At 40.2% G+C, this 19,237-nt stretch overlaps 1 protein-coding gene across 1 annotated transcript in view; it reads right to left on the bottom strand.

The window, feature by feature from the left end:
• Positions 1-12,775, bottom strand: part of LOC105532095 (chromosome unknown open reading frame, human C9orf57) — a 16,728-nt gene extending 3,953 nt beyond the window's left edge. The window contains exons 1-2 of the mRNA XM_011970200.1: positions 12,764-12,775; positions 6,416-6,524 (exon numbers count right to left, since the gene is read on the bottom strand). Coding sequence (XP_011825590.1) covers positions 6,416-6,524; positions 12,764-12,775 — 121 coding nt within the window. The remainder of the gene's footprint in view (positions 1-6,415; positions 6,525-12,763) is intronic.
• Positions 12,776-19,237: the final 6,462 nt, after the last annotated feature.

A 19,237-nucleotide genomic window follows, 5' to 3' on the forward strand; every position in this document is an offset into this window, starting at 1 on the left:
AGATTGCATGCTCTGCAAATCACACCTCCAACATCTCCAAGTATAGGGGCAGAAAAATAAGGAGAAAGTAGTGATAGATATGAGAGAGAAAAAGAAGAAGGAAGAGAGATCAAAACAATAAAGTAATGATTTCTGACTTTATATATGTGTGTGTGTGTGTGTGTGTGTGTGTATATATATATATTTTTTTTTTTTTGAGACAGGGTTGTACTCCTGTTACCCAGGCTGGAGTGCAGTAGCGCAATCTCGGCTCACTGCAACCTCCGCTTCCCGGGCTCAAGTGAGTGATCCTCCCACTTCAGCCTCTCAGGTAACTGGGACTACAGGCACACACCCACCGTGTCCAGCTTTTTGTATGTTTAGTGGGGAGACGGGGTTTCGCTATGTTGCCCAGGCTGGTCCCTCTGCTTCGGCCTTCCAAAGTGCTGGGATTACAGGTGTGGGCCATTGTGCCCCAGGAAGTAAGCAATACTTTAAAAATTCTAAAACCTTACGTAAATTATTATTATTATTTTTTTTTTGAGATGGAATTTCACTCTTGTTGCCCAGGCTAGAGAGCAATGGCGTGATCTCGGCTCACTGCAACCTCCACCTCCCGGGTTCAAGCGATTCTCCTGCCTCAACCTCCCGAGTAGCTGGGATTACAGGCGCATGCCACCACGCCCAGCTAATTTTTTGTATTTTTAGTAGAGACGAGGTTTCACCATATTGGTCAGGCTGGTCTCAAACTCCTACCTCAGGTGATCTACCCGCCTCGGACTCCCAAAGTGCTGGGGTTACAGGTGTGAGCCACCACACCAGGCTAAAATTATTTTTTATTTTGAGAATTTAATGAGGGAAATTTCGAAGCATATACTATATTTATGAATTGGAAGCACCTTGAACTGTAGTAATCAGACAGGAGCCCATGTGGTCTAAACAACTCAGCTGTTAAAATTCATTCAGTTCCTCAGTGCTTAATTAAATCACACCAAATTTATTTTACCAGAAAATTTAATTTCAGCTACATATTCACTGTTAGGGCTTAATTTCAGTGCCTAAGGTAGCACATTATATGTAGTCAGTTCTTCATGAATATTTATTGCTTCATTAATGTTTACATATTGGTTATCTTCCATACTCAAACTCAGTGGCTCGAAATGTTATTCATTTTGTTTATGCAGAAATAGCCCAGAGATTCTTGAACTGGTCAATATTGGTAAGGTTGGAAGACATTATCTAGAAGATTGTTTTCCAAATGCTACTGTGCATCAGATTTATTTAAGCAGATTAAATAAACACACAGATTCCCAGAGCCCCCCAAAACCTGAATTAGAATCTGTGAAAGGTGGGGCTTGATAATTTGTATTTTAGATATGGAGAAATAGCTGAGGGGCTATGATTTAGCTCTCAACATCTAGACCAATGCTTGTGAATCTATGATTCTTCCAATTCAGGGATCTTTCTTTTTTTAGAGACAGAATCTCGCTCTTTTGCCCAGGCTGGAGTGCAGTGGTGCGATCTCGTTCGTCTCACTGCAACCTCCGCCTCTCCGGTTCAAGTAATTCTCCTGCCTCAGCCTCCCGAGTAGCTGGGACTACAGGTGCCTGCCACCACGCCCAGCTAATTTTTTGTATTTTAGTAGAAATGGGGTCTCACTGTGTTGCCCAGGCTGGTCTCGAACTCCTGAGCTCAGGCAATCCACCCACCTCAGCCTCCTAAAGTGTTAGGATTATAAGCGTGAGCCACTGCGCCTGGCCTTAGGGATCTTTCTTTCAGAAGCAGGGAGCTTTGGCCAGTGATAGAGAACTGATCACCATTAAAAACAGCTCAGATTGTTAAAAGAGTCTTTTGAAATTGAGCCAGAATTTCTCTGAGTGCTCACAGTTTCCATCTTCCACTATATAATGACCACTGCCGTGTCACTCCTGCTCATTGATGGCCCCAAAGAAGGATTTACCAGATGTTTTCTGCAGTGTGTTTTATATCTCCCTCTGCCATGTTGGGAGATAGAGGAGAACATTTTTAATAGAAAACAGGCTGGCTGATGAGGCTAATTAACCTTTGTTGATGATTTTCCCCAGGCTCAACCTCATCTAAAGACACTTGGGAAATTTCACATTGGTTCTGCCACTAAGCATGACAGACTTTCCATTCAAAATCAATGATCAATCCACATTTTTTTTTTTTTTTGAGACGGAGTCTTGCTCTGTCGCCCAGGCTGGAGTGCAGTGGCCGGATCTCAGCTCACTGCAAGCTCCGCCTCCCGGGTTCAGGCCATTCTCCTGCCTCAGCCTCCCGAGAAGCTGGGACTACAGGCGCCCGCCACCTCGCCTGGCTAGTTTTTTGTATTTTTTTAGTAGAGATGGGGTTTCACCGTGTTAGCCAGGATGGTCTCGATCTCCTGACCTCGTGATCCACCCGTCTCAGCCTCCCAAAGTGCTGGGATTACAGGCTTGAGCCACCGCGCCCAGTCTTTTTTTTTGAAACAGAGTTTCGCTCTTGTTGCCCAGGCTGGAGTGCAATGGCATGATCTTGGCTCACCGCAACCTCTGCCTCCCGGATTCAAACAATTCTCCTGCCTCAGCCTCCTGAGTAGCTAGGATTACAGGCATGCACCACCATGCCCAGCTAATTTTGTATTTTTAGTAGAGATGGGGTTTCTCCATGTTGGTCAGGCTGGTCTTGAACTCCCGACCTCAGATCTGATCTACCCGCCTCGGCCTCCCAAAGTGCTGGGATTACAGGCGTGAGCCACTGCGCCTGGCCAATCAACAAATATTTTTAAAGAATGGAGCTTATACATAACAAGGACTCTACTAAGCCATTTACATTCATAAGCCCAATTATTTCCCTAAGTATACATTTCAGGTAGGTATTATAGATGTCTGCATTTCACATAAAAGAAAACTGAGGCTTTAACAGCTTGGGTAAGTGGGAGAGAGAGTGAAAAATAGTCTGTTGGAATCTGAGTCCCTGTTCTCAGCAAGCACACTACCTCCTTGGAGCTCCCTACCTTTTGCATATCCCAAACTTTCTGGTCACCCTCTTCATACTGGAGGTCTTGGCTCCTCTTGGATCAGGATCAATTGCCTGCCTGGAATACTAGGCTTGCTGTTTCTTCAGGTCATCCTGGAGTAAGTTTTCCTCCTGAATTTATGATCACTCAATCTCACAACTTGCCCTTAGATACTCATCACGTTACTCAGACTTTTGGTGCAAGAGACCCCCTGAGGCGGAGAGCTCATGTGATATTGGATCAGTGTCCTTCTTGCCCAAGGCCCCTGGACTGTTTTCCTTGGTGAGATCTGTTGCAGTTTCTCTCCCCTCCTCTCAGACTGTCTCTCTTTCTGATTCCACACCCAACAACCATAGCCTTCTCCTTCCTGAAACCTTGACCCTGACATGCTTCACTATGGCTGAAGATGATGCCTTAACTTCTAGGCCTTTTTGCTGTCATTGTTCAGTTTTCTGCTTACTTACAAATATGTTCCTGGATCCCATTTTCTTTCTTCCAGTCTCTTTTCGTTTGAACATTTACTGTTGATTTTATTAACATATCTACTACATAATATATTCCAATTTGGCAACTAAGTTTGATGCTTCAGGTTAAATGTAAATTAATTCTGAAGTGTGCTATTCTCTTTATTACTTTATTAGCTGACAAAGATCTATTATATACATAATTATTTAAATGCATACTATAATTCATATATATGTGTATGTGTGTGTATAGATATATATTGGGGGGGTGGTGGGGAGGAGATGGAGCCTCACTCTGTTGCCCAGGCTGGACTACAGTGGCGCAATTTCTGCTCTCTGAAACCTCTGCCTCATGGGTTCAAGAGATTCTCCTGTCTCAGCCTCCTGAGTAGCTAGGATTACAGGCGCATGCCACCATTCCTGGCTAATTTTTGTATTTTTTAGTAGAGATGGGGTTTCACCATGTTGGCCAGGCTGGTCTTGAACTCCTGACTTCAGGTGATCCACTCCCCTTGGCCCTCCCAAAGTGTTGAGATTATAGACATGAGCCACTGCACCCGGCCTATAATTCATATATACATATATTTAGACATATAAATCATGATGATGTGATCCTTTAAAATAACCACCCCTTACTTCATGGGCAGTCCTGCAAACCAGGTAAGTACCAACAACAAAATTTCTCTTTATGCTGAATTTTCTTCTTTTGCCCATACCTCTTTCTTGTGTCCAGCAAAATTAATGCAACCCCTGAATTATTTTCTTTCCAAGACACAAGATGTTTTCTTATGATTTTTCATCTATACATATGCTTCCTTCCACATTCTTTATAGGAGAACAGTATGAGGACTTCAAATGCAGCAGAGACCTAAGCTCTACAATTTGAATTTCTTGCTGCCCTCCCTGCAAGGGGTAATCAGAACTCTATGGTGCACTGTATTTAGTAATGAGGGTAGTGTGGGAAGCAGAGGCCAGAGACTTGTGTTCCAGATGTGGTGTGTTTAACTTGCATAGAGTTTTCAAAAATTGTGTTAGTTGTCAACATTTAAAAATCGGGAGAGTTCTCCTAAGAATCTGAGTTTCTGGCTTCTCCGAGATTTGGCAATCTTGGGCTCTGCTTTCTCTGTGGCAGCAAACATCTGCAGCTGCATACCAGCTGCCCTTCCTTAGAAGAGCCTTTCCTCTTGTATAGCTAGCTGGCTTCCCTCATTTATATTAGGTGACCAGAAACTTTATGAATGTGAGTTGGTGACCCCAGTATTTGATATCAAGTCTCCAAGTCTCAACACACATGCTCCTCCCCTTTTGATGGAGTTACGTCCAGATACACTTGAAAATATTTTTTTTTTTTTTTTTTTTTGAGACGGAGTCTCGCACTGTCGCTCAGGCTGGAGTGCAGTGATGTGATCTTGGTTCACTTCAAGCTCCGCCTTCCGGGTTCACGCCGTTCTCCTGCCTCAGCCTCCTGAGTAGCTTGCCACAATGCCTTGGTTTTTTTTTTTTTGTATTTTTAGTAGAGATGGGGTTTCATTGTGTTAGCCAGAATGGTCTCGATCTCCTGACCTCGTGATCCGCCTGCCTTGGCCTCCCAAAGTGCTGGGATTACAGGCGTGAGCCACCGTGCCTGGCCTTGAAAATATCTTGTCAAAAATGCATTTAATACACCTAACCTGCCAAATGTCACAGCCCACCTTAAACATGCCACTTAAATTAGTACACACTTGGGCAAAATCATCGAACAAAAAGCCTATTTTATAATAAAGTGTTGAATATCTCATGTAATTTATTGAATACTGTACTGAAAGTGAAAAGCGGAATGATTGTATAGGCACTCGAAGTATGATTTCTATTGAATGCATATCACTTTTGCACCATCGTAAAGTTGAAAAACTGTAAGTGTGGAACCATCATAAGTCATATTTGAATTGTATTTATTTCTGGGATGCCCTATAGATTCTTCCTACTGGTGTGGTCTCCAGACAATAGCATCAGCATCACGTGAGAGCTTGTTGGAAATACAGAATCTCAGGCCTCACCTCGGACCTACTGCATCAGACTCACTTTAACAAGATCCCAGGTGACTCGTATGCACGTTAAATTTGTAAAGCACTGGTGTAGAAGCCACCTTATCTTCCTCCTTCCTCTGCCACCCTCTCACTCTAAGAGACTGCTCTGTTAACTTCTGGGCGCCATGTAGAGCATCTGTGTTCATTACCATCTCACCACTTCATTGAGGGAGAATTCCCATGATGGCACTTGCACATGTCTGTCTGGAGAGGTTACCATTATGAACATCTACCTAGTTTGAAAGGTCTTAAGAATTCTCTAAAAGGAATTTGAAAACTCCCTGTTATCCTTATGTGGTTCCTCTCTCTATGGAGGAATGTGAGAATTGGTGGAAAAAAGCACTTATAAAAGGGAAAGTGCTAGCAGGCCCCTATCTACACTTCTTTTGTTATGATTAATTCACTTACTTTGCCCCGCTTATAAGGGCTTCTGGACCAGTTTGGTTAGTTCTAGCTTAGTGACATTAATAGCAGTATGTGGTCCACCACCTCTCAGCTCAATTTCCTCACCTATAAAATGAGAAATAACAGCACCTAACTTAAAGAGCATGAGAATTAAATGAATTATTAATAATACTAATGAAATGTTTAGAACAGAACCTGAATATATAAGTGCTTAATAAATGTGAGCTCTTATTATTAATCGAGTGCTTACTCAGGCCATGTTATAAGCGCCCAGAGATTGAACCCAGAGGTTAGCAGGCAGAGTCTGTTAGAGTCAGAAGGTGGTTACCAAGAGTACATTTAGAGGAAAGAGCAAGAGAAGGTGGCTTCTACAGCAGTACTTTTCAGATTCCCTTATTTAAGGTCACTCTCCACTTAGTCATATGGCAATTCTACAATTTCTTAATCATTTTCTTTTAACTTATGCTTTCCTAACGACTTACCACCTAAGAGGCAGAATAGGATAACACCAGCAAAGACCATCCTTCTCATTCTGATTTCCAAGGCAAAAAGGAGATGAAAGGAAAGACACGTCCCACTGTTATATCTTTTCTGGGGGAACAATAAAGTTACACATTTACGTTAGCTATTTTAAAAAGGGAAAGGACTGGTTAAGTTTTATTAATTTCATTAAAACAATATAAATAAGTTTATTTTGTGAAGGAGGAAAAATAAGGTACCTGTCTTTATAAAAAATTCACCATATGGCTGGGCGCGGTGGCTCACGCTTGTAATCCCAACCCTTTGGGAGGCCAAGGTGGGTGGATCGCCTGAGGTCAGGAGTTCAAGACCAGCCTGCCCAACATGGTGAAGCCCTGTTGTGTCTACTAAAAATACAAAAATTAGCCAGGTGTATTGGTGGGTGCCTGTAATCCCAGCTACTTGAGAGGCTGAGGCACAAGAATCGCTTGAACCCAGGATGCGAAGGTTGCAGTGAGCCGAGATCAGGCCTCTGCACTCCAGCCTAGGGGACAGAGCGAGACTGTAAAAAAAAAAAAAAGCCATAAAACTTCTAGTTCCAGAACATTTTAAGTTATCTTATTACCAAATATCACCTTCTCTCTTCACTTTTTCCTCAGAATTATAATGGTTTCATACAAAAATATGAAGTGAAATAGATGGTGTTTCTAGAATAAGATCCTGTTAGAAATCCTTCTAACTATTGGCCAAAAGGAAAATACACGTATTCATTCATGCTTCTTTATGAATTATTATTATTATTATTGAGACGGAGTCTCACTCTATTGCCAGACTGGAGTGCAATGGCGTGATTGCAGCTCACTGCAACTTTGGCCTCCCAGGTTCAAATGATTCTCCTGCCTCAGCCTCCCGAGTAGCTGGGATTACAGGAGCGTGCCACAACACACAGCTAATTTTTGTATTTCTAGTAGAGACGGGGTTTCACCATGTTGGCCAGGATGGTCTTGATCTCCTGACTTCGTGATCTGCCCACCGTGGCCTCCCAAAGTGCTGGGATTACAGGTGTGAGCCACCATGCCCGGCCTATGAATTATTAATAATACTTTCACTGCAAAAGACCATATTTATGAGGGAAAAGCATGTGATAGTTAATGATAGTTAATACTTATTAAAATGAAGGGAAGAAATTGTAAGATTGGGTAAAGTATAATATTTCAGTTATTTATGACCTACCTATCTTTTTCATTAAGGTACTATGGAAATTTTCCTGGGTCTGAACTTCCTTAAAAGGATGAAAATGAGTACGATTTCTGATGTGATGAAGTCTGTTACAACGGAAAGCAACACTCTGATCCACTAGATTCCAAACGGTTTAAACAGTAAAAATTGACCAAGTAAATGTAAATATTTTTTCACTTGAACACTCTGATCTGTTTGGAACTTAATTTCCTTACTCATGAAATTAATATAATAAGGCTAAGTTGGTCAGTAGTTAAACTAACTGTAAATTTGGCTAAAGATTTCTATGTTCACTATGCAAAGATTAGGTAATTCAGAAATAAACAGCCTTATGGGCATACTATCTATTTATTATGTGAAGTACTTGGTCTTGATTTTTTAAAAAAATATCATATAGTCTTTAAAGCAGAACTTAGTGCATTCAGAAAGCAATTTGAATTTTTAAAAAAGTTTATTTCCAACTTAATATATAGTTCCAAATTAATATACATTATTTTTGAAAAACATGAAAGAATTAAGAATGTTAAAATCCCCTTTGACCATGTTCCAGTCAAACCCAGTGTCTCCTCCAAATGTAACCACATTATCAATATGTTGGGTATCTTTTTTTTTAAAAAAAAATCATTTCCTAAAGTTTATTCAAGGGCACTTTTTCTTCTGTGCATTTTCATCATAACACTTATAACAGGGTTATGTATAATAATACTTTCTCTTTTACTTTTAGAAAAATAATATAATACTCTACATATTATTCCCCCCTTATATTTCATTCAAAAATATGTTTAAAATCTTCCTATGTCAGTCTTTCAAACTTTCATTATTTTTTATTGCTATATAATATTTTCTGGTATGGATACATCATATTTATCCACTTCCTGGTTGATGAGCACAGACATTCTTTTTTTAAAAATGACGAACAATGCTGTAATGTGTGTATATGGACGTGGGCACATAGGCAAATTGTTTCTCTAAGACGGATCCTGAAAATTGGGATTGCTTGTCCCAAGGCCTATCAAATTGCCCCTGAAAGTAGCTATAGAAATTTTGCCATTCACTGGCCGGGCATGGTGGCTCACGCCTGTAATCCCATCACTTTGGGAGGCCGAGGCAGGCAGATCACGAGCTCAGGAGTTCAAGACCAGCCGGGCTAACACGGTGAAACCCCCTCTCTACTAAAAATACAAAAAAAAATTAGCCGGCGTGGTGGCCGGTGCCTGTAATCTCAGCTACTCGGGAGGCTGAGGCAGGAGAATCACTTGAAACCGGAAGGCAGAGGTTGCAGTGAGCAGAGATTGCGCCACTGCCCTACAGCCTGGGCAGCAAGAGCAAAACCCCGTCTCAAAAAAAAGGAATTTTTCCACCCACCAGCAGAGTATGAATACTTCCCCCCCATGTCCTCATTAATATTGAATCAAAGATTTGCAAAATAATGGTTATTAATAGCGAAAAGTCTAAATTAACATTATCTTTTGCCTAGCAAGTTGCAGAGATGAAGAAATAGATGCATTATTGACAAAGGGTGTTCTCAAATACTCACTTTTAGTCGAAGGGTGGAGAAATGTAAATGAGTGTGTGTGTGTATGTGTGTGTGTTAATACATGTTAGTACCTATACTCAAATATACGTACATACATACATAATTTATATCACCCCATAGCTATAGCTTTGTAGCCTGTTCTTTTTAAAACTTAACTTCATTTTTTGAGTACTTATTTTGTCATTAAATATTTCTTTCTTTTCTTTTTTGAGACGGAGTTTCGCTCTTGTTGCCCAGGCTGGAGTGCAATGGTGCAATCTCGGCTCACCGCAACCGCCTCCCAGTTTAAAGCGATTCTCCTGCCACCTCACCCGGCCAAGAACATATTTTTAAAGCTCCTGTAATATTCAACTATATAGAGTTACTATAATTTATTTAATCAACCCCTCATGTTTGGGGATCTTTCATTATAATTTTATTTGTGTTTCAAATTTTCTTTAGGGTCAGTTCATAGAAACGAAATTATCAGAACAAAAACATAAACCTTTTCTATAAGTTGGCCGGGTGCAGTGGCTTACGCCTGTAATCCCAGCACTTTGGGAGGCTGTGGCAGGCGGGTCACCTGAGGTCGGGAGTTCGAGACCAGCCTGACCAACATGGAGAAACCCCATCTTTACTAAAAATAAAAAATTAGCTGGGCGTGGTGGTACATGCCTGTAATCCCAGCTACTCAGGAGGCTGAGGCAGGAGAATTGCTTGAACCTGGGAGGGAGGGGTAGCGGTGAGCTAAGGTCACGCCATTGCACTGCAGCCTGGGCAATGAGAGTAAAACTCCGTCTCAAAACAAAACAAAACCCTTTTATATAAGCCTTTTGATACACATTGGAAAATAGTTTTCCAGAAAGATAATAGCAATTTAGAGCTACAGTGTGGCATATTCATCTTCAAATTCATGACTAGACCATAATAACCCCTCAATTAATTCTACTTTTGCTTCCATTCCTTCTTGAGATTTTCCTCTTGTTTAAATGTCTTCATTACAAGTTTTTCTTTGGCTCTAATGTCCCACTATTAAAAATTTATTTTCTTGATTGAAGGTGACATTATCTGATTAGTCGATCAGCAAACATAATTAATGTTCATACAAATATAAAGTCGTAGGTATTAATGAGGATTTTTTTCGTGGTATATATTATCTGTTTTTCCTTTCCTTTAGTGAAAATTGTTTTTCTGACACCTCCTAATTGATATCGGTAGGAAATAGGTTTTGGTAAAAACAAAGAAATCAATATGGAATATGGATCCCTGAAAGCGGCCACTGGTATTTCGGAGTTGTGGGTGGGCATTTTCATCTGAGATGCTCTAGCAAAGCTACCTGGATACAAAATAGTAATACTCAAGTCAATAGCAGTATTTACTGTATGATTCCATTGAATGTATGAAGTTCAAGAAAGGTGACACTTGTGTGTAGTAATTAAAGATGGAGTAGTGGTTATCTCTGAGCAGGAGGACTGACATGAGAAGGGGCATGAGAAAGCCTTCTAGGCTGATGAAAATGTCTTATATTTGATCTGGGAGGTGAGCATATGTGTTTTTGCAAATATAAAGTGTTATTGAGCTGCATGCACATCTTAGATTTGGACATTTTACAGATTAATACCTTCAGGGGTGTATTTGTTTTCATTTCCCTCCTCTTTAGTGATAAATCAGTGGAAAAATATTGCAAGCATCTCTGTATGAGTTAGGAATTTACTGAATGGTGTTAAGCACAGGAGTGACATTATTTATTTTTAAAAAATGTATTCTCTGCTATGATCCAGACAGGCTGATTTCTTTCTTTTGTTTCTTTCCTTTCCTTTTCTTTCTCTCTCCCTTCCTTCCTTCCTTCCTTCCTTCCTCTTTCCTTTCCTTTTCTTTCCCTTTCTTTCCTTTTCTCCCTTCCTTCCTTCCTTCCTTCCTTCCCTCCCTCCCTCTCTCCCTCCTTTCTTTCCTTCCTTTCTTTCTTCCTTTTTTTCCTTCCTTCTTTCCTTCCTTCCTTCCTTCCTTCCTTCCTTCCTTCCTTCCTTCCCTCCTTCCTTCCTTCCTTCTTTCTTTCTTTCTTTGATGCAGTTTCACTCTTGTTGCCCAGGCTGTAGTGCAGTGGCATGATCTCAGCCCACCGCAACCTCTGCCTCACGGGTTTAAGTGATTCTTCTGCCTCAGCCTCCCAAGTAGCTGGGATTACAGGCATGCACTACCATGCCTGCATAATTTTGTATTTTTAGTAGAGATGGAGTTTCACTAGGCTGATCTCAAACTCCTGACCTCAAGTGATCTACCCACTTCAGCCTCCTAAAGTGCTGGGATTACAGGCATGAACCGCTGCGCCCAGCCGATTTCATTTTTTTTTTTTTAAAGGAAATAGTTCTGCTAGAAGAGTGAATGTTAGGTTGGCAAAGATGAAAAAGGATGCAGGGAAAAAGGTAGGTGATGCATGAAGGGATGGCAAGGAGGAAACAGGTGAGAGGAATGCTGAGGGCTCAGTGTTCAACATCTTAACTCTACTGGTCTGTGTTTGAGGGAAAAACTTAGTCTTAATCTTCTCTACCTCTAGTACTCCACTTAACACCCTTTAAAGGAATGATCTTTTTATATTATCTCTCATCGGACCGTTAGTTCCCTGAGTGAAGAGATGCTATCTTGGTATCTCCAGTTTCCAACTGGGTGCTTGGCATAGAATAGGGGTTTGGTAAATGTTTTCCAAATGAATGGGATATGTTTGATGGGAAGAAGATAAGGTGAAGGAATTCCTGGGTAGTATGGAGATGAGAATCTGTGAGAAGGATAAGTGACACTGGGTGACAAGGATGGATGTGAGGTTGGATGGGGTGCCCTTGGGCTGGTGCGGGCTTTGGTTCCAAGTGTTGTTTAAGACCTGAAGGGATGAGCTGGCTTCAGTTTTTTCTAAAGATTGCTCAATTGTTTTGCTGCCTCTTAAGACGCTTCTCTTTTGGCGGTAGGAAGAAAGAATTAGCTGGTGTCTAGGATGTAACCTTCCCAGTGAAATCCTAGAATCCAAGTCAGTGAGGAGTTCAGAGTCAAATTTAAAGTTGGACAGACTGGGGCAACTTGGGAGAGTCTCTCCAGGCAAAGCAGGACACAGCTGTCTGCTTTCCTGGGTGGTCACCTTTGTGGTAACACGAAGAACCCTTGTGATCTTAACTTACTCCATCATCCTGGGCTTCAGTGTACTCATTTCTATAATGAAGGTACTGGAATATAGTATTCTGTGGTTCCACTAACTCATAAAGAAGGCAGCTCTTTCTGTTTTATTCCACCAGTTTTTAGTGAGCAGAATGAGATAGTCTAAAATCACAGTGTAGGTAAGAACTCCTTCGTAGCAAAAAATGTCATTTTTAGTCAACAAACTTTAAGTTCTCATTCACAAGTCAGAGTGTATTTGCAGATACATGTACTGGTGCCTGTCGCAGTGGACACACAGTTGCACGCATTGCAGAACACCACCAGTGAGTCACATTTTGGATGCTTGCCCCAGTATTCTGGTAGATACTGTAATGACAAAAAACATGAAGAACATAATTTGAATTTTGTGCTGGGGAGGGTAAAAGCAGACTTCAAAAGCACTGTAATACTTATTGCAAGAGGAGCGACTTACCTGTGGAGTCATTGTCATCCTAGTCTCTGTTGATTAATAATGAATTGTATTGCTATAAAGCTGGAAAACATGGCCAGCAACCGGCTTGCATCTAGACCTGGCAAATTCTTTTCTTTTCCAGTTTTGGTGTAAAAGTCTACCATGTCTTATGACTTTAATTTGTCTAGCTTAGATAGAAGTCTCCAATTTATCATTTCTCATTCCGAATCCTTCGAGATGTTTTGAATTAAAAAATGTTGCATTGACAGGTAAGTTTGGAAACAAGCTATATATGATATTCTCTAATGAAAAATTTTAATGTGCTTTGAAATATTAAAAAATTCTGAGAATTACTGAGGTAAAGAAACTTTGTTTAAACTTGATCCGCCTTTCCTGAATTTACTTGAACAGCTGGTTATTTTTTTTCCCTTCAACCTCCCCCTCTCCCTCTTTTTTTTTGAGACGGAGTCTTGCTCTGTGGCCCAGGCTGGAGTGTAGTGACACAGTCTGGGCTCACTGCAGCCTCTGCCTCCCAGGCTCAAGTGATTCTCATGCCTCAGCCTCCTGAGTAACTGGGATTACAGGAGTGCACCACCACCCCTGGCTAATTTTTGTACATTTAGTAGAGACAGGGTTTTGCCATGTTGGCCAAACTGCTCTTGAACTCCTGACCTCAACTGATCCGCTCGCCTTAGTCTCCCAAAGTGCTGGAATTACACACATGAGCCACCGCACCCAGCCTCCTTTAATGCTTTTTAATATCCTTAAAAACAAGTCCTGGTTCAAATAGTGTCCCACTAATAACTATAGTCACCATAATGATGATGATAGTATGCAACTGTCTCTCACTTTACACTTTACAAAGCATGTTTGGCTTCTTAATTACCTTCACAAAACCTTCTGATATTAGGGATAGAAAGCGGTTTTAGTCCCATTTGAGGAATTCAGGCTGAGAGAGATTACAAGATTTCCTTGATATGACACAATGAGTCAATTGTAGATCTGGGGAAGAAAAACAACCAAATGTCCTCATTTTTCATGATGTTGTCAGAAATAAGGTGTACATCTTCTAAACCATCAAGGGAAAAATTCTGGAATAAGAAAAAATAGCTAGTCAGTTTAAAATGTATAAGAAAGGAGGAAAACATGAATAGATCAACAAGGCGAAATTTGGTTCTTAGAAATAGTAATAAAATCCACAAACTCTTAGTACAATTATTAAGAATAAGGATATGAAGAAAAAAACCCTCAAAATGATGATTCAAATGACTATTGGTTTGTTACCAGAAAACCATAAAAAGTAAGAAGACAGTGAAGCAACATAATTGAAGGACACAGAGAAAAGAATGGCCAACCCTGAATTCTACAACCAGCAAAGGAAAATATTCTTTATAAATGCAGGCAACATAATGGCATTCTTAGGTGAAGGAAAACTAACAGTTTGTCACCATCAGACCTACTCTAAATGTAGAGTCTAAAAGACATGCTGTAGTTCTAAGTTCTGCAAACAGCAGGGAAATGACACCTGGGACAGCCTGGGAATTTCAAGAACACAAAAATGGCAATATTTGGTAAACCAAATAGACTACTTTTTTATTAAGTTCTTTAAAATACATGTGATAGTGGAAAGCAAAAATTATAACATTGTCTGTGGGGTATTCAATGCAGTACAAACAACAACTATAACATAAAGAGAGGAGAAAAAAAGGGGCCATTGTGGTTGAAAGGCCTCTATATTTTATGTGAGGTGGCAAAATATTAGCTCTAAGTAGACTGTGAAAGGTATATATATTGTAACCCCCACAGCAACTACTTAAACACCACCACCAAGAAGTACAGTCTCTTAGTGATCAGTAGAACAAGTAGACAGAAAATTGGCAAAGATAGAGAAGACTTGGAATTCTTTTAAGTGTTCATAGAATATTCACTAAGACAGACCATATAATGATTCATATAACAAACTTTAAGTTTTTAAATAATACAAATCATGTAAATATGACTATAATGAAAGCAAATAGACTTTCATATCTATTTCATGTGGGTGACAGATTTTTGGCAAAGGTCACGAAGACACAGTGTGTTCAACAAATAATGCTGAAACAATCACCTGTTCATGCCCTTTCCCTAAAAAATACACCTCAACTCATACCTTACACTTTATACCAAAATTAGTTAGAAATGCATTATAGAGTTAAATATAAAACACAAAACTATAAATTTTCCAGAATAAAACATAGGATAATTTAATTTTTTTTTTTTTGAGACAGAGACTTGCTCTGTCACCCAGGCTGGTGCAATGGTGCAGTCACGGCTCACTGAAGCCTTGGCCTCCCGGCTCAAGCGATCCTCCCACCTAAGCCTCCCGAGTAGGTGGGACCACAGGTGCACACCATCATGCCCAGCTCATTTTTAATGTTTTTTTTTTTTTTTAGAGAGACAAGGTCTCACATGTTGCCCAGGCTGGTCTCAAACACCTGGGCTCAAATGATCCTCCCGCCTCAGCCTCTCAAAGTTCTGGGATTATAGGCATGAGCTTATAGGAGAATTTTTGTGAATATGAGTTAAGCAGAGTTCTTAGACACCAAAAGCATGATTCACAAAAGTAAAACAAAAACCAAAAAACAAACAAAAAAAACCCTAATAAATTGAACTTCATCAAAACTAAAAATATTTGTTCTCCAAAAGACAAGAATGAAAGGACAAGCCATGGACTGGAAAAAAATATTTGTAAATCATGTGTCTGATAAAGGCCTTGTATTCAGAAAACATTAAAAATTTTCAATAATATGAAAACAAACAGCTCAATTAAAGAAAAATAAGCAAAGGATCTAAACAGACATTTCCCCAGAGAAGATACATGGATGTCAGATAATCATATAACAAGATGCTCAATATCATGAATCATTAGCAAAACACAAATTGAAATTATAATTAGATACCAATATACATCTATATTGAACAGCTTAAATAATGTAAAAAGAAACCTGAAAATACCAAGTAATGGTGAGGATGCAAAGCATTTGGAAATCTCATTTATTGCTGGTGAGAATGGATCATGGCACAGCCTCTTTGGAAAAGAATTTGGGAGATATCCAATAAAGATAGACATATACTTACCATATAACTTAGGAATCCCATGCCTATATAACTACTTGGAGAAATGAAAGTGTACATTCATGCAAAAACTTGTATGTGAATGTTTACAGCAACTTTATTGATAATTGCCTCACACTGGAAATAGTCCAGATGCCCTTCAATTGATGAATGGATAAACAAACTGTGCTTTGTCCATACAATAGAATACTATGCAACAATGAAAAATAATGAAATATCGGTGCACAAACAACATAAATGGATCTCAATTTCATTATACTGAATGACAGAAACCATACCAAAAAAGCTACATATTCTTGAATACCAGTTACATGACACTCTTGAAAAGGCAAAACATTTTCCTGGAGAGTGGTTGACACAGGCTAAAGGCGAAAGAAAGGATTGACTACGAAAAGACAGCACGGCCAGGCGCAGTGGCTCACACCTGTAATCCCAGCACTTTGGGAGGTCAAGGTGGGCGGATCATGAGGTCAAGGGATTGAGACCATCCTGGCCAACATGGTGAAACTCCATCTCTACTAAAAATACAAAAATTAGCTGGGCATGGTGGCACACACCTATAGTCCCAGTTACTTGGAAGGCTGAGGCAAGAGAATCACTGGAACCCAGGAGGCAGAGGTTGCAGTGAGCCGAGATCGTCCCACTGCACTCCAATCTGACAACAGAGTGAGACTCTGTCAAAAAAACAAAAACAAAAACAAAAACAAAACACCCTAATGACTCATCCAAAAAAGTCCTAGATCTAATAAATGAATTAAGTTTCAGGATACAAAATCAATGTACACAAATCAGTAGCACTGCTATATACCAAGAATGACTAAGCTGAGAATCAAATTAAGAACCCAATCACCTTTACAATAGCTGCAAAAAAATAAAATAGGAAGAGACCTAACCAAGGAGGTGAAAGATCTCTGCAAAGAAAACTACAAAACACTGCTGAAAGAAATCATAGATTACACAAACAAATGGAAACACATCCCATGTTCATATATGGTTAGAATCAATATTGTAGGCCGGGCGTGGTGGCTCAAGTCTGTAATCCCAGCACTTTGGGAGGCCGAGACGGGCGGATCACGAGGTCAGGAGTTCGAGACCATCCTGGCTAACAAGGTGAAACCCCGTCTCTACTAAAAAATACAAAAAACTAGCCGGGCGAGGTGGTGGGCGCCTGTAGTCACAGCTACTCGGGAGGCTGAGGCAGGAGAATGGCGTAAACCCGGGAGGCGGAGCTTGCAGTAAGCTGAGATCTGGCCACTGCACTCCAGCCTGGGCGACACAGCGAGACTCCGTCTCAAAAAAAAAAAAAAAAAAAGAATCAATATTGTAAAAATGACCATACTGCCAAAAGCAATCTAGAGATTCAATGCAATTTCTATCAAAGTACCATCATCGTTCTTCATGAAACTAGAAAAAACAATCCTAAAATTCATATGGAACCAAAAAAGTGCTCACATAGCCAAAGCAACACTAACCAAAAAGAACAAATCTGGAGGCAGCACATTACCCAACTTCAAACTATATTACAAGACTATAGTTACCAAAACAGTGTGGTACTGGTATACAAATGGGCAGGTAGACCAATGGAACAGAATAGAGAACCCAGAAATAAAGTCAAATACTTATAGCCAACTGGTCTTCAACAAAACAGATAAAAAACATAAAATGGAGAAAGGACAATAAATGGTGCTGGGATAACTGGCATGCCACATGTAGAAGAATGAAATGGGACCCTCATCTCTCATCTTATACAAAAATTAACTCAAATTGATCAAAGACTTAAATCTAAGACCTGAAATCATAAAAATTCTGGAAGATAACATTGGAAAAACTCTTCTAGACATTGGCTTAGGCAAAGAATTTATGACCAAGAACCCAAAAGCAAGTGCAACAAAAACAAAGATAAATAGCTGGGATCTAATTAAAGTAAAAAGTTTCTGCTCAGCAAAATAATAATGATAATAATCATCAGAGTAAACAGACAACTCACAGAGTGGGAAAAAATCTTTGCAAGTTACGCTTCTGCCAAAGGACTAATACCCAGAATCTACAAGAAACTGAAACAAATCAGCAAGAATAAAGCAATCCTATCAAAAAGAGGGCAAAGGACATGAATAGACAATATCTCAGAAGATGTACAAACAGCCAACAAACGTGAACAAATGCTCAACATCACTAATCAGAGAAATGCAAATGAAAACCACAATGAGATAACACCTCACTCCTGCAAGAATGGCCATAACTAAAAAATACAAAATAAATAAATATTGGCATGAATGTGGTGAAAAGGGAACACTTTTACACTGCTGGTGGGAATGTAAACTCATACAACCACTACAGAAAACAGTGTGGAGATTCCTTAAAGAACTAAAAGTAGGCCGGGTGTGGTGGCTCACGCCTGTAATCCCAGCACTTTGGGAGGCCAAGGCGGGCAGATCACGAGGTCAGGAGATTGAGACCATCCTGGCTAACACGGTGAAACACCGTCTCTACTAAAAATATAAAAACTTAGCCAGGTGTGGTGGTGTGTGTCTGTAGTCCCAGCTACTCGGGAGGCTGAGGCAGGAGAATGGCGTGAACCCAGGAGATGGAGCTTGCAGTGAGCCGAGACTGTGTCGCTGCACTCCAGCCTGGGCGACAGAGCGAGACTCTGTCTCAAAAAGAAAAAAAGAAAAACAAAAAGAACGAAAAGTAGGACTGGGCGCAGTGGCTCACTTCTATAATCTCAGCACTTTGGGAGGCTGAGGCAGGCGGATCACAAGGTCAGGAGATCGAGACCATCCTGGCTAACATGGTGAAACCCCATCTGTACTAAAAATACAAAAACAAAAAATTAGCCGGGCAAGGTGGCAGGTGTCTGTAGTCCCAGCTACTCGGGAGACTGAGGCAGGAGAATGGCGTGAACCCAGGAGGCAGAGCTTGCAGTGAGCTGAGATCGTGTCACAGCACTCCAGTCTGGGCGACAGAGCAAGACTCTGAAAAAAAAAGAACTAAAAGTAGAATTACGATTTGATCCAGCAATCCCACTACTGGGTATCTACCCAAAGGAAAAGAATCATTATATGAAAAAGACACATGCACATACATGACTATAGCTGCATGATTCACAACTGCAAAAATATGAAACCTGCCTAAATGCCCATCATCCAACAAGTCGATAAAGAAAATGTGGTATATACACATGATAGAATACTACTAGGTCATAAAATGAAACAAAATAATGGCCTTTGCAGTAACTTGGATGGAGTTGGAGGCCATTATTTTAAGTAAAGTTAGCTCAGGAATGGAAAATCAAATATTGTATGCTCTCATTTATAAGTGAGAACTAAGCTGTGAGGATGAAAAGGCATAAAAATTATATAATAGGAGGGGGGCTGGGAAGAT

This window comes from Mandrillus leucophaeus, unplaced genomic scaffold (genome assembly GCF_000951045.1).
Source record: "Mandrillus leucophaeus isolate KB7577 unplaced genomic scaffold, Mleu.le_1.0 Scaffold93, whole genome shotgun sequence".
Classification (NCBI taxonomy): Eukaryota; Metazoa; Chordata; class Mammalia; order Primates; family Cercopithecidae; genus Mandrillus; species Mandrillus leucophaeus.